This window comes from Micrasema longulum, unplaced genomic scaffold (assembly GCF_059751315.1).
Source record: "Micrasema longulum isolate JH-2025_06_02 unplaced genomic scaffold, ASM5975131v1 h1tg001261l, whole genome shotgun sequence".
NCBI lineage: Eukaryota > Metazoa > Arthropoda > Insecta > Trichoptera > Brachycentridae > Micrasema > Micrasema longulum.
The window spans coordinates 34578-55620 of record NW_028278448.1 but is presented as its reverse complement, the minus strand read 5'-3'; the positions used below and the strand labels follow the sequence as shown (position 1 = coordinate 55620).

Here is a 21043-nt window from a genome sequence, read left to right as displayed (position 1 = left end):
TTACTTTTTATTATTTCGACCAACGAGCGCATTCGCCTAAGTAGGCATCTTCAAGACTGGTGAATTGTTTACAACATTTACAGTTATTATACTATTCTTAACATATTTTGGAGATAAGATCAAATAAGTATTTCAACAGGGGAAAGAAACATAAATATTTACAACTAGTTTGCTAAACAGTTCATTTTTGGGAGTTTTTGGACCGAGATTGGGATTAAGCTTTTATTATTTAAAAGGTGACAAAGGAACACATGGCGAAATACAACAGAGTGGGAATAATTCATATTTAGGTATGTAAACTTCCCTGTCAAAAATCAAGTATTGTGCTAACTTTATCTGTTAAAATGTGTATATCCCCCTCTGTTGTATTTCGCCATGTGTTCTTTAGTATAAAAACTGTAAATGTTGTAAACAATTCACTAATCTTGAAGATGCCTACTTAGGCGAAAGCGCTCGTTGGTCGAAATAATAAAAAGCAAAGCTTTACCAAGAAGTTTCATTGGTAAGTTTATTTATAATTTTATCATAATCATTAACTATGGAGTTTTATCAAGAAATATCAACAAAAAACATCAGCTTTAGTTGCGTCTATAGGAATATTTCTCCATACAGATTTGATTTGTCCGAGTGGAAGAAACCAGCACTTGCCGTTTTATTGACCTGAGAATGAAGAGAAACAGTGGATTATTGTAATGGTATCTACACTGGCTTACCAATGAATAAAATGACCTGCTTACAGTCTGTATTAAACGCCACAGCAAAACTTATTTTTGGAATCTTTAAGTTAAGTCATATCACTCCAATGATTCGTAAACTACACTGGCTACGAGCACCAGAGAGGGTGGAAAACAAACTGTTGGCGTAAGTATAAGGCACTGCGCAATTCTGCCATAATCTAAAGGGACTTTGCATTCCAGATGAACTGGCTGACATACGTCTTACGCTTAGATCAGCTTTATATACTGCATTAGAAAAAGTATTGTTTAATACCTGTTGTATTGTATTGTATTTATTTAAGATAGTTGTACAAATAAAATTTGAACATCTGGTTATACCTTAACTAATAAATAAATATTTTTACATAAAAATAATTTCATAAACAAAACATAGTTAAAACAATATAATCCTAATAATAATAATACCTTGAACCGGGTTGTGGTCCCGTGGTAGTATTGTGGACTCACGGGAAAAAGGTCTGAGGTTCAAATCCCACTCTACTACAACTCGATTTCCATTTTTCTAGCGCAAGTTATTTACGACTTTGGAAAATGGTTTGAAAATTTAAATAGTTGAGTATAAAAAGAGATCATCTTTTCCCAGGAATCACTATGGCGAATACATACAATAAGCAGTTGTCCTGGCTGCGGAGTAGCGCAGGACCGAGATGCTTTCGCTGTAGTCATCGCCAACGTCGGGGGATCTGACAAGGCACCTCAAGAAGAAGATAAAAAGAGAACTCAAGTATTTCTCTTTTTTTTTTAAAAAAACCTGTACAATACAATGGAGATCCCATGGCCTGGGATGCTCTCCCAGCAGAAGTGCAAAAAAATAAAACCAGTTTTTGGTACTTAAAAGTGTTATTTGACTTCATAGAATCACTTGGTGAAGATCCCTTGAGATATTTATATTACGAAAATGACGCTGTATAAGTTATCCACAATATTTATTATTATTATTGTTTGCTAGTAATCATACAGTTGATTTTGGAAAATTGTGGCACCTCGCTAGGGCCAATGAGTTTTGAGAATACGCGTCTCAAAGAACCGCGGTGGTTTAACTTTGTAAGGAATGCAGAAATAAGAGAACAGGTGCAGCAAACTCCGGTGACTAGTGTTATCAAGCGGAGGCGATACGGTTGGCTGAGTCATATACTGTGGATGACCCCCAAGAGCCTTAACCATGCTTGCTACTTTACAAGGCATCAGGTTCTCGACGTCCCGAACGTCCACTGCTAAGTGTTTTTTGGCAGTTCATTTTAGAACTACGGGACACGAACCTAACTTGGAAGGATGCACAGGAGCTGGCTCTAACTAGGGAGCGGACATTGAATGATGATGATAAATCATACAGTTTATTTCATATTCCCGTATTTTCACTTTCATTAGATTATGCCACTAGAGTGATGATTTTTTTACACGCTTTTAGATTTCCACCATTGGCACGTCCCAACCGTTAATTTTTTTTTGATCAATTGTCTTTATTGGAACTATGACCATCCAAAAACCTTTAGAAGTACTATCTTCTGTTTTCAGATGCATACAAATATGATAACTATTTTTAAAAAAAGCTAAACGTAGATTTTTTTTATCTAAAATAGTGTTTTGTGGTAGGGAAACGGGAATACGAGACTTTGATTTTGTCATTTTCAATTAGGCATATTCAGTCCGATGTGCAGTTCCCTTTTTCGCACAGTATTCGGGGAGCCATCTGCGAGAGAGTGACAGAAAAACCATATTCAAATGCCTATTCATCAAACCACTCTCATGCCGCATATCCTCTTAACTTGGCATCAGGTTTTCTAGAGCTCAAATTTAATTTTCAAAGGTAGCAATAAAATTACTTTGTTTTATGAACCAATTTTTTTATTGTCACAACAGACTAGTTTCAGCAACTCACACTGCTCTCTTCAGGGTTATATTATTTATACCTTTTAAATATAACAATGAACTACAAAGTTAGTGCTACAAATATCCAAAATACTCAAATTTAATATCTCACTTAATTTGAGTGGATATACAAGTGATATATATTTATGAACTCTTATGAATTATGCATTCGAAATCCAACAAAGAGATAAGTTTGTATTCATAATAATACACTGGCAAATGTTTATGTTTTAAATATTTCAAATATAACATCTGACTTATAATGTGACACATTCATTGTTCTAGTCAAACAAAGAAATGTAATATTATTAATGCAAAATCTAAAGACTTATTATAATAACAAGAAAATGATGCATCACAATTTTAAAACAGGTTTGCGATTACAGTATCGAGAAAAAATTAAACAAATGTGAGATTAGAAATCTTAGTCGAGGGATCAGAATTTGAAATATGATCGAAAGCCATTCATCCCACAATCTCGTGAGAGAAAATGGAAACATCCAGTAATTGGAAAAAGGATTAAAATGAAATAAGATGTGATTCAGTTCGCTGGAAACCGAGTTCAATTATACCTTTCCGATTTGTACTCTTGCCTGATTTCATCATTTGTAACCCTGGCATGCATTGATTTACCACACATTTGTATAAGGGATAACCGTGTTTACTTTGCTTTCATCCATTCTCTGTCAGTTCTGTGTTTCACTTCCATACAAAAGCGAGGGACTTAGACTCCGTTGTGCTCTGCCAATCTAGCTTTGATTGACATATATTTACTAGCAATTACTGTGCTTAGTGCGCCATTCATTTAGTTGCCGGCATTCACTCTCCTTTTTTTAATTTTTTTTATTCAAAATTTCTGTTTTTTTACAATAAACATAATAATAAAACAGAGTATTAAAAAAATAAAGCATAATTACATAGCAATGAAATACATATTAATAGAAAAATAGTAAACTAAAAATCCCAAAAAGGCATGTCCTGTTCGTGGGTGTACAAGAAAATGTTAATGAATTTTTGCTCTTTTAATAAATAATGGATAGTTATAATATTGTTGTGTAACATAAAAAAGAAAAAATAAAATATTCTGTAAAAGATTATATGGTATTTTTTTTTATGGTTATTAAAAAAGGAAATAAAAAATATTAAAAAAAAACACAAAAATATTCCTTATTATTAAAGGGCAACAAAATAAATCATAGAAAAAAAGAGTTCATATTTTTAGTTTGAATCCAGGATAGTGCATGTTTTTTATAAAAAGGAAAATTTTGAAAGTTTGGAATCAATGAAATATTATCAGTAAAAAAATAATTAAAAATTTTTGGGCCCATAAAATACGCATGTCTCTGTGCGAGCCTCGTTTTACAATGTGGTATTTCTAACACACAATTCCTTCTTTGACTTGATCTATTTGAATTACTTGTAAATAAATTTTGGTTCCTCAATATATATTTTAAATATTGAAAACAATATATTTAACTTAGATCTAAAAGTTTAGCTTCTTGGAACAATTGGAAAGAGGGAAAAGAGCGATTTTTGTGAAGGATTATTTTTAATATACATTTTTGAACAGTTTCTAATGGTTTAATATGATTGTTGTAAGTTCTCCCCCATCTAATTATTCCATAGGAAAGCGATGACTGTACAAGTGCATGATATACCATTTTAATCGTATATAATCAACATGTATTATAAATAAAACACTTTGTAGGTACTTATACGCCTTTTGATTTTTTTTTAAACTTACACACTATACACGAAAACGCCAAGACCAATGTATAAAATGGGGACAATCACAGTCAAACCGTTATGTTCCTATGGTAAAGCTAGGGTTTCCTAGGACAGCGGTGCCCGTATTTTAACGGCCGTAGTGAACGGTGATGCAGTGAACAGCCGTCGTAAAGGTGACTAGAGTGTGGTTTTCTAGGAAAACGGTGTTATCAACACCATTTAACACCGTTTTCCTAGGAAACCACTCTCTAATCACCTTTACGACGGCTGTCCACTGCATCACCGTTCACTACGGCCGTTAAAATACGGGCACCGCTGTCCTAGGAAACCCTAGCTTAAGCCTATAATATGTAACACACTACCCTTATTGTTTATTTAAATTTGGTCTTCCGAACTATTTGGCTTGCATATTTTAATTGGCGCTTTTGGTCTAGATGAGCCTGTAAATATTGGAATGCAAACATTGTGTCTCGCCGCCCCGCCTGTAAATTTGTAACCCATTTTTTATTATTAATCTTTTTATTTTTTACTTGTTTATTTTTCCATACCTACGTATACTTACGAAGTATTTTAATAACAAAAATACAGTTTGAAAAAATACATCTTAAAATTAAGCTATGACATAAATTGGAAAAAATACCCACAAAGACTTCAGCGTCTGAGCGTGAGCCATTCCTTTTTTAATTATTAATAAGTATGGCATATAAATATGATGAATAAAGTTTTATTTTACCTAAGACAGTGATGGTTGAAGAAAAATAAATAAATATTTGGTTTTGTCAATGTAACAATATTTTTCACAAATAATAATTATTTTCAAACAATTGTAAAAGTTCACATGAAAACGGAAATAAAAGTCAGAAAGTAAGTACTGCGTCGGAAATGTTTTTCTCTAAAGCAGCCCTAATTGATTTTCACGTTGGTATAACTTTTGCTTGCACAAATGTCATATTATGGTAAATGTTATTTTCGTTTAGTTGGTAGTGTTCTGGTGGTTCGGTATCGTGTGGGTGACGTATGTTTTCTTCGTATATTTGTACTCTAAAATACGCGATAAAACAACAATAAAACATTAAAAGTTCCCAAATATATTGATTTCGCGCTTCTAGTATAAACACGAATAAATTGTGGAAGAAATATACGTAAGTCTGACAAGTTTTTACTCATAAATTGAAATTACAAGCCCACACAGGTCACTTTCTACTGCTTCAATATTAGTATTTTATGAATTACTTCATAAAATTCTGTATGAAATACAACACGGCATACGTCGCTTTATCAAGTATGTCGCTTATAGTTTGCTAATGCGCAATTTGTGTTGCAAATATTGTACAAAAATTAGGAAATCCTTTTTCCATTATGCATAAAAATGACCAAATTTCGCGTCCCAAATTAAAGCGATTTTAAATCGTTGTCCTTGTGTTAATTTTAGATGATGTCGTCTTATGTCTTAGATTTTCTTAACGACGCTAAACCCACTCGTTTAAATTAATTTCGCCTTCAATTTCTTTGTATTTCAGAGACAATTTGGATATTTATCCTAATTTTGCGAAACAATATTGAAGAGAAAAATTCAAATATTTGTGAACATCATCTCAGAACAACAAATCGGTTCAACATATATTATTTAGGATTAACCAGAAGCCAATATACGTAATAATGAGTTAGAAACAAGTTTGTCTAAATTTTTGTAGACAAGGACTGGATTCAACCCCCTGGAGAGATGTTAATATTAAAATATTACAACAGAGATGAAGAACATTTCAGAGAAGGTAATATAGAATTCTAGGCATCAACAGGGCTTATGACCTGTCTTTGGCTGGTTTAAGTGGCCACTAAATAAAGCATTAATAATCCACATAAATAATGGTTTCACCTTTTTAACTTCACAAACATCAACAGATGAAAGAATTGAAGGAATATATATGTTCGAATATGGGCAGAATGGTGAATGTTATACAGTGTATAATGTTTCCACTTAAACCAGCCAATGACAGGTCATATGGCCCTGCAGATGCCTAGACTTCTATACTACCTTCTCTATTTGGCTTAAGCCAATTACCAAATAAAGCTCAGCCTCATCAAGCGAGGGTTATCACTATAGCCCGCCCAGGGCACTGCAGATTGAACAAACAAACACCTTGTTAGAATAAACCTTTCCCAAACTTCTAGATGTAGGTTCTGCAGTGCAGATGAGGAAACACCTATACACATTCTATGCGAGTGTGATGTTTTGCATCATAAAAGAAGCGTCATCCTCGGGGGACCACTGGTTAAACCTGAGATGTTAAAGAGCTCGCTTCTTACCTAATAGTCCGATACTTTACGGATCTGAGCTTGGAGGGGGAGATTTCTCAAAATATAAACTCTCGCCTTCAACACAGTAGCCAGGCTCTTTATAGACCTGGGCTTGGAGGCCGAGAACTATTCACGGGTACCCGTCACAATAGATCTTCACAGGTCGCAGTGACGTCAGGAGCTTTCATAGCACTGACGATATAGAAGTCTGGGCATGGAAGAAGAAGGAATTGATGGAAGAAATAAAGATATCGAAATATGCAGAATGCTGAATGTTACGCAGTGTGTAAAGTGGCCACTTAAACCAACCAATTATATGTCATAAGCCCTGTAAACGCATAGACTTCTATATTCCCTTCTATAAAATGTTATTGATCTGTTGTAATATGTTACTATTTATAACTCCCAAGGGGGCTGATCCAGTTCATGTCTACAAAAACTTGTGCAAACTCAACAAAATATTGTTGAACGTTTTTTTTTTTTTTTTTTAATGCAAACCTTGTAAAATAATAAATTAAATACGTTTTCTTTTCCAGGTAAATTTATGGTGTAATGAACATTCCTCCAGGCAGACCTAAATTCTTGAGACCAGGTTAGTTGCTAGAGTATTTGCTATTTATTTATGCTTCATTAACTTAGTTCATATCGGGCTTTACTTATAAACTTTGTATAAAGTTACGCCAAGGCATAGTGGTAGAATAAGGATGGAAATAACATCCTTATTCCTACCACTATAATGAGGATGGTATTCCCATCAGTATTCTGCCACTATGCCAAGGCGTAACTTCATACCAAGTTTATGAGTAAGGCCCATCATCTTAAGAATTTGTTATTTTAATTATTTAAAAATATATTCAAAAAGATAATGTTAAAATTAAAAGTTCAGCTGAATGACGAAGTTCAGTGGCTTTTTGTTGTTGTTAAAAGACTTAAAACTAAGCCAAAAATAAAATAAAATAGTTATATTTCGTGTGGGGACCAGAGAGTGAGAGACGAGGATGTTTTGTTGTCTATGGCCGCAGTGCCCAATGGACCTATATAAGGGCGAGTAACACGTCACTCGCCCTTCTCTGTCTTCCCCAGTATTCAAATTCACCCTAAAAGTTTATTTGTGTAATACTCTGTATTTTCGTGTGTAATAAACCAAAAAATAATTTATTATTTTTATTTTATTATTCCTTGAGTTTAAATCCGTTAAATCCATTGAATCCATTCAATCATATGTTTTACACGAACTAACAAATAAATACTATCTAGTAGAGTATAATAAAATACCTCTACAATCGTATTATCGGCGCAATGATTTTTTAAAGTTTCGTTTTCTGAAATTACTCCGCGTGTGACGTCTCAAGTTCTCTTCCGCTTCTTCTCGGTCAATTCTGCCGATCGGCCCGTTCGCTTACCGTAAACCGGAAATCTTTCACGACTCTCTTATCATTGGTTGATTCATTTGAGTTAAAATAAAATAGTGACGTCGTTCAATGTAGTTTAAAAAAATATTTTTTTTCGATTATTTTTTTCATACATTTTCAATAAACTTAGCTGTACAATTTAATGCTCTAATTTTTACCGCGCGCAAGAAAAATATTTTTCGTATCCGATTTCCCGTTGGGCCGAAGATCCTCATTGCAAGTATGCGATTAGATCCCACTAATGATTTTTTGTATATTTTTTATTTAAAAAAGAACATTTTTATTTTTTTTTAAAAATGAGCACTTAACAGTTTACAAATAAATGTTTTCATTTATTATTCCATTTCTGCACCTTATTGTGCATAGGGCACTGAATTGGTACACCAATCGCAGCGTGTCTTGATCATTTTTGTTACATGAAGGTAAAATGATCAGATTTACGCTTCAGGTGCCAATCCAAAACCTATGAAATATTTTAGTCTTAAATTATTATGAAAATATAACTTTGTTATTAGTGTTACACAGTTTTATTCTTTTACAAGAACACTACTATAGTTTCGGGAGAGCACTCCTCCCATCGACGGGTGATATAAAAATCATTGCCTGTTTTGCCGTACTGGCCAACATAATATTTTTAATTGAATCGGCATTCACTTCGTAACACTTCATTATAAATTATTATGAAAATAAAACTTGTCTATGGGATGAGTGCTCTCCCGAAACTATAGCAGTGTTCTTGTGAAAGAATAAAACTGTGTAACACTAATAACAAAGTTTTATTTTCATAATAATTTATAATGAAGTGTTACGAAGTAAATGCCGATTCAATTAAAAATATTATTTTAGTCTTAATCACATTTTAAAATAAATATTTCATGTCAACCACGTTTGGAATCGAACCCGAGACCTCTTGCGTGATAGACAAACGTGCTGAACTTTACACTAAGAGGTAGACAACACAAATATATGTACTTATGTGATCATAGGGAAATATCACATATTATGAATACCTATAAAAATATATGAAATTGATTTAGAAAATTTATTCTATTTTCAAAATCAATATGGATATTGTGAAGAAATGTCTTCATACATAACTTTAAGGTGATTTGAAACGAAAATATGAAACTAATTATTCATAGATGGCGCTTTTATAATTTTTTATTGAAAAATGCCATTTTAACGTTTATTTTCAATGGAAATTTTACAAAACTTATATTGATTATCACGAATACTATAACAATATAATTTAAGTCCTTTTTACAAAATCGTGTACAAAAAAAGATGAATCTTTTTTGTTTTGTATACGATTTTGTGAAATGGGCCCAAATTATATTACTTATTTTAATTTTATTTTTTTATAAATTTATTGCAAAAAAATAATATACGTACTTAATAACAGGGAATGTATATAAAACCAATTAATGTAAAATGAAAACGGAGTGTTCTCTGTTTATGATAGTCTTCATCTAACATGGCACAGCCTGTTCTAAGATGGAGATTTTCTATCTTTAGAGCACTATATTAATTAAACAATAACATGAAAAAGAAAAACTAAAACTAATTAATTATAAATGCCTAGCTAATCAAATGTAAGAAATTAAAAATCGTAATTATACAAATATAAAGTATATATATATGTGCCAAGAATACACGTTACTTAAACATAAATAATACAGTATAATAAAACAAATATAAAGCAATGAAATACATGTAAATATAAATAATATGTGCACCAATTATATAAAGTACTACGTTTTTTGATTTACATATATTTTTCAAAAAAATCTCTCGCTACACTATTTACATGTGCAGTTATTTTGATTTAAAAATTTGTTTTACATTTTGAGTCTTTTATATTGTTATGGTATTTGTTACAATCAAGGTTCCCGCAAACGAAGTTTTGTAAATTTTCTATTGAAAATAAACGTAAAAATGGCATTTTAACTAAAAAAATATAAACGTGCCATCTATAAATAATTAGTTTCATATTTTCGTTTAGAATTACTTGAAAAATAAATTATAAAAAAATATGTTCCGAGAAAAACACGACATGTTTGGTATTGATAATTGTGACGTCAATATTCGTGACAATGTTCTGTAAAAATTTTAACGGTTACAAACAAAGTTCATGATTAACATGAATCGTGACGTATTATTACACCCTTATTACTTATTATCAAAAATTATATTAAAAAAAGTGATATTTCCCCATTACAAAAAATGTAAAAGTCAAATTAAAAATAAATAAGTTTTAACCCTTTCCTTTTTTTTCCTATTCGCTATCATTTACTTTATATTTGTCATGTTTCCAGCTGACGACCATGTCTCCGTCCTGCCCATCACCGACGACGCGTGGTCCGGGGGCCGGGAGGGGCCTGCCATGGCCCTGAGGGCCCGCGCGCCCGTGGGCCCGCACGGCCAGCGCTCGCGCCTCCCCGTGGCCAGGAACCGCGACCACCTTCTGTTCCTCCTCCAGCAGTACCAGACCCTCGTCGTCGTCGGAGAGACGGGCTGCGGGAAGTCCACGCAAATACCGCAGGTAATTTTACTTATTCAATTAATAACACTATTTTCGGTATGTCCAAACATTTTTTTTCATCGGCTATCTCTCCGCTGCTATGTATACGCCTCTTTTAATGTTTTCCAATCTCCTCTGTTTTGAGCATTTCTTGCGACAGGGATGATATATCAGTGGCGAACGGTGATTTTATTTACAGGTAAGCTATAAAAAAATCATTTATTTGTACCCACATAGTAGGTACATAATATAATGAAAGTGATATATACTATTAATTGCTATTTTTTCTGTGATTCTGTGTAATACAACAACTCGCATCTATGAAATCATCTCAAACGACGTAACTTCGTGATATATTATATTGTGTAGCTATATTATCCATTAATTTAACTCATAACTTATTTAGAAGTTTATAAAAAATATCACAATGAAATCAGTCCGTATAAGGTATTCTCATTACGATTGAAATGTAAACTGGCCGATTTGTTCTAGAAATGAATAATGACAAAAACGGCCGCGTCGAGCGCCACATGTTTTGCGTGTCATATGTCAAAGGTATCATCTCAAAGAAAATAGTCACTAAGAAATGTTTGAAAAGCTGTTTTCCAAATCAAAAATCTTTAAAGAATTTGTGTAATCTGCAAGTTTACTCTAAGAGAAAAATCCCGCCACTGGGTTTTCGATGTTCAAAATGTAGTCCACTTTTTTGTATGAAGAAATAAGCTGGAGTGATCGGCTAGTTCCTTGGCTCATTGCTGGCGCTGGGCGCGCTTTATTATGCTTTATATTCGGAGAAAAATACAAATGGTGGCAATGGTTTATAAGAAATAGTAATTATTTGTTGGTTTTTCTGTAAATAAAGTTACCGTAAAACATTATTATGGATAGTCAAATATAACGGTAAGCTGCGCATAATCGCTTCTATACCGGGTTCGCCCCTGTCATATACCCAGTCCACCTTTTCTGGCGCCGTCCTACTGTTATTTCATTATATTATTTATTTATACATCAACGGTTCAAAGAACCTGTTCAGACCAATACTCAACTAAATCCATATATACTTATCTGTTCTTCCCATTTCCTAGCGCACTCCACGCAACAATAATTCAACGTGTGAGTGCCGGTAACAACATTAAAATTGTAGTACTAATCGAACCTCAATCAAGTGAAGTGCTTAGCAAATATTTCATCAGGCGAGCTGTGCCAGCGTCCATTTAGACCGCCAGCTTCACCAGCCAGGTTCCAGCACACGTCACGCCTCATCATCAGCAGGTTAATGGGGTTGCGCAAACTTCCTCATCCAACAATACAGTCCACTCTAAATTTTCTTCCCCCTAGGACAAGGTATTCTTCACACCTCGTCCACTCCTCAACATGGTCCTTCGAGCCGGATTTTTACAAAAAAAAAATCTGAAATAATCACAGCAGTAAACAATTAATTAAAAAATGTAGTAGAATAATCAAAACTAAAACAATTTAGTGAAAATAAAATATATAGAAAAATAACACTAAAAAGTATAAATGAAACATAACATCTTTAAATAAAATGAAACAATTAACACTATAAAATCGTATGTTCTAATTATAAATATGACTAAGTAAATTTGTTGCAACAGAGGGAAAGCATTTTTGAGAAGGGAATATGGAAGTCTAGAGATTTACAGGGCTTATGACCTCTCATTGAATGGTTTAAGTGGCCACTTTACACACTTTGTAACATTAACCATTCTGTCCATGTTTAAACATCCACATTTTCGCAACTTTTCCATATGTTGGCTTTTGTGAAGTAAAGGAGCTTAAACCTTTATCGTGTAGGTGAGATTCATCCGACTGAACCATTTCACCTACTAGGCAATTTAGATCTAAATAAGTCCATAGGAAGGAAATCCAGTCTGTCTGCGAACATTTGGACATACTCAAAACATTGTTGAATTAACTAACTGGTATAAGAAGAAGTATACAAATTGGAAAATTGTTTTCAGGCGTTGCCTAGTCGGTGAATTGGTTCAGCCGGATGAATCTCAACCACACGATAAAGGTTTCAGCTCTTTTACTTCGCAAAAGTCAATAGATGGAAGAGTTGATGAAATTTGGATGTTAGAACATGGGCAGAATGGTGATTGTTACACGGTGTGTAAAGAGGCCCCACCAAAGCAATTATACGCTGAAACAATACTCGCTTACAGATTCGCAAACTCTTCTTACTCAAACGTAAGACACAACCCCTACAATGCATCACATACTAATAATATAATCACTAGATCCTCAACACTAAGACAACCTAAACAAATACATACTAATACCACTTTCGGACAAAGAGATTTTGAGTTTTATGCTATTAAAATATATAATCTGCTTCCACCGTCCATTAAAACAATTAGTAATGATAAAATGTTCAAAAAGGCTATAAAAAAATTGATTGTGGAGCTGGGTAGAAGTAAAATGGATTGTCTCATTCGCCTAAACCGATATTGAATCACCTGCTCGACAAATGTATAGTTTTTGTTATGTTTTTGTTATTTTTCAACAGATGGACGAGTCGAAGGAATATAGATTTTCAAATATAGGCAGAATGGTGAATGTTACGCAGTGGGTAAAGTGGCCACTTAAACCACCCAATGACAGGTCACAAGCCCTGTGGATGCCTATACTTCTATATTCCTTTCCTTCAAACGTTCTTCATGTCTGTTGTAATATGTTAATATTAACAGCTCTCTAGGGGAGGGGGTTGAATCCAGTCCTTGTCAACAACAATTTGGACAAAATCAAAAGAAAGTTGTATTTATGTAATTCAAAAAATAAGATAACGCTGCATTATTTTTGGCACCTGAAGCGTGCGATTTATCGTCTTACCTTTACATAATGCTGCGGTTGATGTTACAAATGCAGTGCACAATACACCGCTAAGTGCCGAAAGGGTCAATAATTATTTGTAAAAAAAACAGTATTTTGTTTTTTATCAAAATACTTGTGGACTACGAACCAATTATGGTAATTGGTTTTTGTTTGTTTCTTAATGTTTTTTTAAAATGAAATTAAAATACTTTGTGTAGACTTTGAACGAAAACATAAGTTTGCTAGTTGTGCATAAGCACGTTTTTATTGCTCTCACAACAATCTCTCTTCTTTTTATGCATCTTTTTTTACCAAAATACATGTGGATGGTAATTAAGACTGTTATTTTAAGAATATTCTTATAGATTTTTGTATTCTAGTTATTTTTGACAGATATTTATATATCGTACGGTGTTTTAGTTAATATGTTATGTTAGTTATCTGAATAATTATTTTTATTTATTTACTATAAGAATATCTCTATTCTTTTCAGATGCGGCAGTCTGACCGAACCGTCTTCCGCCGTGTCGCTTAGTTTTAAAATAGTGCTAAATGTTCTCAAAAATAATTGTGCATAAAAATAGTTTTAAAAGTGGAAAGGTCAAGTGAGTTTTTTTAAAGTGAAACGAAGTGTATTTAAAAATAATTATTTGACTGTGTGGTAAAATGAAGTAAGTGCGCTTAAGGTTTAATTACTGATTTGATAACGTAAATATATATATTTTTTTTTTGTACGTCAAAATGTTTGCAGACAGGCTGAATTTCCTCCCTAGGGAGTTATTTAAATCTAAATTTGTTGCAACAGAGAGGGAAAACATTTTTGAGAATGGAACATGGAAGTCTAGGCATTTACAGGGCTTATAACCTGTCATTGGCTGGTATATGTGGCCACTGGACTTACTGCGTTACATTCACCATTCTGCCCATGTTTAGTGAATTTATTTTTATTAAAAATAAAAAAAACACATTCGGTTCTTTACGAATACTATTAATTTAAATAATTGATCTCGGTATTTTTAAATAATAATAGCGTATTTATCGTCAAAAGAATTTTAATATCCAGAATTCATCCATTTGTTATGAAAATCTGTTTGAATAATTTATTAAGAATTTCCGTTGTTATCGTAATAAATATGATGTATTCCGACCTTGTGCTTTGTAACGCGAGTGTTTACCGTTCCACTGACTAAAAAAAAACAGTTTAAAGACCCAAAGTCTTCCTCTTTTGTAAAAAAAAAAAAACATTGAAAAAGCAATCGAGGCCCTGGGCCTCAATTACGGACGCTATCTTGATCTGTATATATCGTGACGGTACACTTAACTTCTGCTCTATCTGTATCTACCTCTATCTACCTCGGTATATTCTACCTACTTGTCATCTCGACATCATATGATCGAAACGAACCAATGAATGACCGCAAAAATTATTCCGCGTTCCTCACTTCATTAACATATAAAATAGTTCTCACTTATATTTTAAATAGACTTCTGCGATAGAAAATGCCCACTTCAAAGCGGTTATAAACTCCAATAAATCCCAATTCAAGCAACAAATGCTCGCTTGAACATGATTTTTGATTTTTGACACTTGCCAAGACGATATGCTTAACGATCGTGTATATTTATCTGTGGCAACTTTATTACGCCTAGATACTCTTATATGTTAATTAGGCAGAATCTAGCGACATTATTTTTTGCATCTAGCCACTCGTTTCGGAAACTGACAGTTATATCAGAATTAATTTAGACTTTAAAATTGACTTATTTCTGCCTTATATTTTGAATACGCTTTTAAGAAAAAAAGTGCCTACCTTGTTTACAACCAAATTTGAGTAAATCGTAATTAAAGGAAAAATCGCTCGGTGGAACAAAATTTTTGCCAATTTTGATGCGAAGATAAACGTATCGAGGGGTTCTAGACCCGTCAGTATAAACCGATGTACTTACATCAAAACTTGATGGTGGGGGGGGGGGGGGTCGGTAGTGCATCTTAGTAGTCGTTCGAGAGACTTTTATCTTCAACTATGACGTCATACTGAAGCTATGTGATTTCAGTGCGTAGATATGTGTACTGTGACGTACGCTTCATATCGTACCTACCCAAAACTTGAAGGTGGGGGTCGGTAGTGTATCTTTGTAGTCGTTCGGGAGACTTTCATCTTCAAGTATGACGTCATACTGAAGCTATGTCATTTCAGTGCGTAGATATGTGTACCGTGACGTACGCTTCCCCTTGTTTCATATCGACGTACCTACCCAAAAATTGAAGGTTTTTGGTCGGTAGTGTATCTTCGTAATCGCTAGAGAGAATTTATCTTCAACTATACCGTCAAGATGAAGGTATGACGTCTTTATTTTCCCATCAAAATCGAGGCCCTGCTCTGACTAGTACCGTAATCGCGCGACAGAGACGACGCTCTACAATGTCGAGTTAGCCGAAATGGCCGGCAGTCTCTTTCAAAGTGCCGACGTACGATATTTTATGCCGAGTACTGTACTATAATGTTTTGTTCGATGGAAAATGTTTTCACTCTCTGTTGCGATATATTTTTATTAATATCTATTATTTATATAAAAAATAATCGGATTGACTACATAATTGGATTAGTTGCAGCGGGGAGGATTGCAATACTATTACTTTGTATGCCTGCCTTGTTTGTACGAGTAGATTGAAAGGGCTTCTGCTTATAATTCCGTGGCTTGGATCTATAATGCCATGCCAATGACAGATTTCTTTTTTTTAAACTAAAGTTTTGTGGAGGGTCGATGTCAATAAAGTATTTTATACAGGGTGACTGGAACTGAACCCGCCATAGCAAATTCGCATGTAGAGGAGGTCATTTGCTAATTATTGGACCTTACTTTCTTTAACTAAAGTTTAATGGTTTGAGAGATTTATCAATTTTTAAACATTATTGATATTTTTCCAAAATTTGACGTTCAATCATTCAGAACTCAATTTTTTAAAAATATTTTAGTATTTTTTTATTATTTGTTGGTAGTCGTAAACATTCGTGATTAAAATACATCAAAACTTCCCTCAAACTAGGTTTAAAAACGCTTTTTAAAAAAGGTGACGAACTAGAGAACTATAGTCCTTAAAATATAGCTTGATTAGAATAATGACAGTTGTCAGCAAAAGTGACGACATTACTTTGTAGTGACGTCTTAGGAGTGATTTATATTCACACACGAAAAATCATTCGTATCTGGCAAGTTGATATATTTTTTTAATACAATGCTTGACATATAAATCAATATAATTATAAAATCACCCTAAAAACTATAATAAACCTAATTATTAACGACGTTTTTACAAGGTTACGTCATTTTGCAAAAAAATAGAGATGCGACAAATTGATCAATGTAAATCGATCGATTAAAAAATAATTAATTTTTTGTTGGTTATAAAAAAAGGTATTTTATGTCTTATTTTTTAGTAAATAATTGTCTGAAACACACTTTAATTGGCTTGTTTTTGTGTTTAATATCAATTTTCGAAAACAGAGTTTCATGTCTGCACGAAAAAACTGATAAAATCGATTTGATCGGTAGATGATCAGTGATCAGTAATTTCACATCACTAATGAAATTAGTTTGACAGCTGTCATTTTAATCAAGATTTATTTTTAGGACTATAACTTAAGAGTATAATAAATAATTGAAACACGTAGTTTTTTTTTAAATTATTTCAGGTTGAATTTTATCATAATGTTTTTTTTTCAAAGCGTAATACCTAATTTTAACCCCGGTTTGAGGGAATTTCCGACGTAATTTAATCACTAGTGTTTATGACTTTCAACAAATATTGAAAAAATAAATACTAAGATAATTTTAAAAAATTGAGTAAGAATGCTTGAAGGTCAAATTTTGTATTTTTTTTATTTAGTGTAAAAATTGACATATCTCCCAAACTATAAGACTTTAGCTATAGTCCTTTGAATGTAACATGATTAGAATGACAGTTGCAGGAAAAAGTGACGACATAACTTTGTAGTAACGTCAAAGGAGTTATTTCAGTTACAGTGCTGCAGAGCAGCGTTTATTTTATAATTAAAAAATACATATAAGAATTTGTTACCCACTAAGTCTAAAGACTTTTCGGTGGGACACATTTTTTTTTCGTATTGACACACGAAAAATCGTTTGTATCTGGCGTGTTCATTATTTTTTTTATTACAATTCTTAAAACATAAATCAACATTGATATATAAAATCAGCTTTAAAACTAAAATAAACCTAATTATTAACGACGTTCTTACAAGGTTACATCATTTTGCAAAAACGTTAGAGATGGGACAAATTGATCGAATAAAAAAATAATTCATTTAATGTTGTTCATGGAAAAAGTATAAATGTCTCATTTTTTGGTGAATAATTGTGTTAAACACACTATAATAGCATTGTTTTTGCGTTTTTCATATCAAGTTTCATGATTGCATGAAATAACTGATAAAATCAATTTGATCAGTGATCAGTAATTTCCCATCACTAATGAAATTAGTTTGACAGCTGTCATTCTAATCAAGCTATATTCTTAGGACTGTAGGGAAAGTAAGATCTAATAATTAGCAAATAACCTCCTCTATGTGCGAATTAGCTATGGCGGGTTCAGTTCCAGTCATCCTGTATACACTAACATACACGGTAATGTTTTAATAATATTCGTTATCGAACACGTCATACAGATTATTATAACGCCACAAATGCATTATCGTAAAAGAGATAAACAAGTTATTTTTAGTAACCGATCGAAAGAAGATTGTCAGCCGGAACCGAAACTTATTTCAATAAATTAAAAGTCTCAATTTGTTGCAACGGAAAGGGAAACCATTTTTTAGAAGGGAATATGGGAGTCTAGGCATTTACAGGGCTCATGACCTGCCATTGGCTGGTTTAAGTGGCCACTTTACACACTGTAACATTCACCATTCTGCCTATGTTTGAACATCCACATGTCCTCAACTCTTCCATCTGTTGACTTGTAAAGCGGCCACTTAAACCAGCCAATGACAGGTCATAAGCCCTGTAAGTGCCTCCCATATTTTCCTCTCAAAAATGTTTTCCCTCTCTGTTGCAACAAATTTAAATATTAACAACTCCCTAGGGAGAAAATCATTCATTCAGTCAATTTGCAAGCATTTGGACATACTCAAAACATTGCCGTTTTTTTTTAAATTGATTTATTTTAACAAAAAAAATAGCATACATAATTGTATTATTTAAAAGGCCAATTTACACACTTGTAACATTCACCATTCTGGTTATGTTTGAACATTCATATTTTTTCAATTCTTCCATCTTTTGATTTTAGTGAAGTTAAAGAGCTGATTTTGACATGTCCATCTTCAAGTATTTGTTGGATTCGGTCGTGCCATGTCTTTCTCGGTCTTCCTCTATTTCCAGAGAACATTTTAGAGTAGGGAATATAGAAGTCTGGGCATCTTCAGGGCTTATGACCTGTCGTTGGCTGGTTTAAGTGGCCACTTTGTGGAACATTCACAATTCTGCCTATATTTGAACCTTCAACAAAGGTTTCAGCTCTTTAACTTCACAAACATCATCAGATGGAAGAATTAAAGGAATTGTTCAACACAGATGTTTAAATAAAAGCAGAATGGTGAATATTACACTGTCTGTAAAGTGGCCACTAAATCCTGCCAACGACAAGTCTTGTAAATGCCTGGACCTTTTCTTAAATGGTCTGCATCTCTGTCGTTATATGCTCATATAAAGGATTGAGTTTTTCTACTGACATTTCTTGGTGGAACTGCATTTTAATTATAATAATACAAATATGTACAAAGTTTTATTTCACTTATATATGTAATTTTTTTATTTTTTATTTTTTATAGAGTCTTTATTCAATAAAATATACATATTATTACAATATTAATACATTATAAATAAAACAAAGTATTAAGATATATTTTGTCCCGATAAACTATTCAATAATAGTTTGTCATCGGGTGCTCAGACATTAGTTTTAATTAATAATCAAATAAGAAGAGTACAAATATAATACTATATACGTATAAAATAATAAACATAAAAATAGTTTAAAGATTTTTTAATTTTTTTTTTAAGTAAGAAAATAGAGTAAAATAATACAATTAAAATTAAAGAATAGTAATTTACTTAAATATATTTTAAATATAAGAAAAAAAAAATAATAGACACATATATAAATAGTGTGTGCTCATAACTGTAATCAAAACAAGATAAAAAATAAATTAAACAAAGTAACATAAAATATATAAATAAACTAGCGCACCCGACAGACGTTGTCCTGCCCGAACGTTGGCTTGCCTGCTATTAGCTAGGAAAATTACTTTTCATTAATAACTGGGAACTTGTTTATGATTGAATTCTAAATATAAAAATTATTAATATTCAAATATTGAATGTAAGTAGGTACTTGTTTACGGTTGAATTCCAAAACATAAAATGATTCATTTTCAAATATAGAATTCTTTTTGCAAATGCCAAACTCAGCTCTTCTCATCAACAGGGGTGCACTTTATTCATGAATGCGATTTTCAAAAATGTATTGAATGTCAGTTAATATTATTTTATTATGTATTACCAAAAATCCAGTTAAATGAAATAAGTGTGAAGAAACTATGGAATGTAAGGAAAGAATCTGATTAGGATTCATTAAAAGCGAACGCTGTTTGTAAACATTCAAAAACAACAAAAAAATACACATAAAATAACATATTACCATTTTTTTATGTGTATGAATTCTCGTCGAATGCAACCCTGGTAGGTCGACGAATAAAACATTCATGCTCCTAACTTCTTTTTACGTATTAGATTGAAGATTTTAATATCTACGAACACGCGCAGCGCAAAGATCTACGTTTCGCTGAAAACTGCACGTAAATCGGTTGAGTCGTTTATTTATATATGCTGTATTAAGTGAGTGCATAACATCTTAAGAACTAATATAAACTTTTAGTAACATTAATTTTTTTTAAAAATCAAAATTTCTCAATAACATATTTTTTAAAATTAATTTGAAATATTTATAACTTTTCTATCTCCTTTATTTCTTCAGGTAACTCAAGTTTAGGATAAGTTCAGTGACATCACACGTATATAAGAATTATTATAACGTCACACGTATAATTAATTATCGGGTTGTGGTCCTGTGGCTAGTGTCTCGGACTCACGGACCAAAGTTCCGCGGTTCGAATCCCACTTTACCCCAACTTGATTCCATTTTCTAGTGAGTTATTTACAACTCGTTGAAAATGGCCCCCAAAATTAAATATTTCGGTAAATCATAAGAACGCAATTTTAAAAAAATATATAAATAAATACGAAATATAATGATATACGTATTATTATTAATGAGGAACTTCAGCTCTACGGGAAATTGGATACAATAATTATTTTTCTCGCGTGCGGTAAAAATTGGAGCATTTAATTGTACCGCAAAGTTTCCTGAAAATGCACGAAAAAAATAATTATAAAAATTAAACTTATAATATTAGAAATCAAACACTGGTTTGAGTCTACTGAACACTTTATTTTATTTTTACAAATATAAAAACAACAATTTCGTGACAATTGTTTCGCCTTATTAGGGCATTTTAAAACAAATGTGAAGATTAGATGGATTGAATGTCCTTATATAG

At 32.5% G+C, this 21043-nt stretch overlaps 1 protein-coding gene across 2 annotated transcripts in view; it reads left to right on the top strand.

The window, feature by feature from the left end:
• The first annotated feature begins 5290 nt into the window (after positions 1–5290).
• Positions 5291–21043, top strand: part of LOC148276193 (putative ATP-dependent RNA helicase DHX35) — a 42631-nt gene continuing 26878 nt past the window's right edge. Inside the window, exons 1-4 of one of the 2 annotated variants that reach the window (XR_015823836.1) lie at positions 5291–5476; positions 7169–7224; positions 10360–10586; positions 13894–14071. Coding sequence is in view for 1 of the 2 variants with exons in the window: in XM_088234606.1 (XP_088090732.1) it covers positions 7185–7224; positions 10360–10586; positions 13894–13935 (309 nt within the window). In the remaining variant the exon portion in view is untranslated. Of the gene's footprint in view, positions 5477–7168; positions 7225–10359; positions 10587–13893; positions 14643–21043 lie in introns of those variants that run through there. The other variant, XM_088234606.1, reaches the window with a different exon arrangement.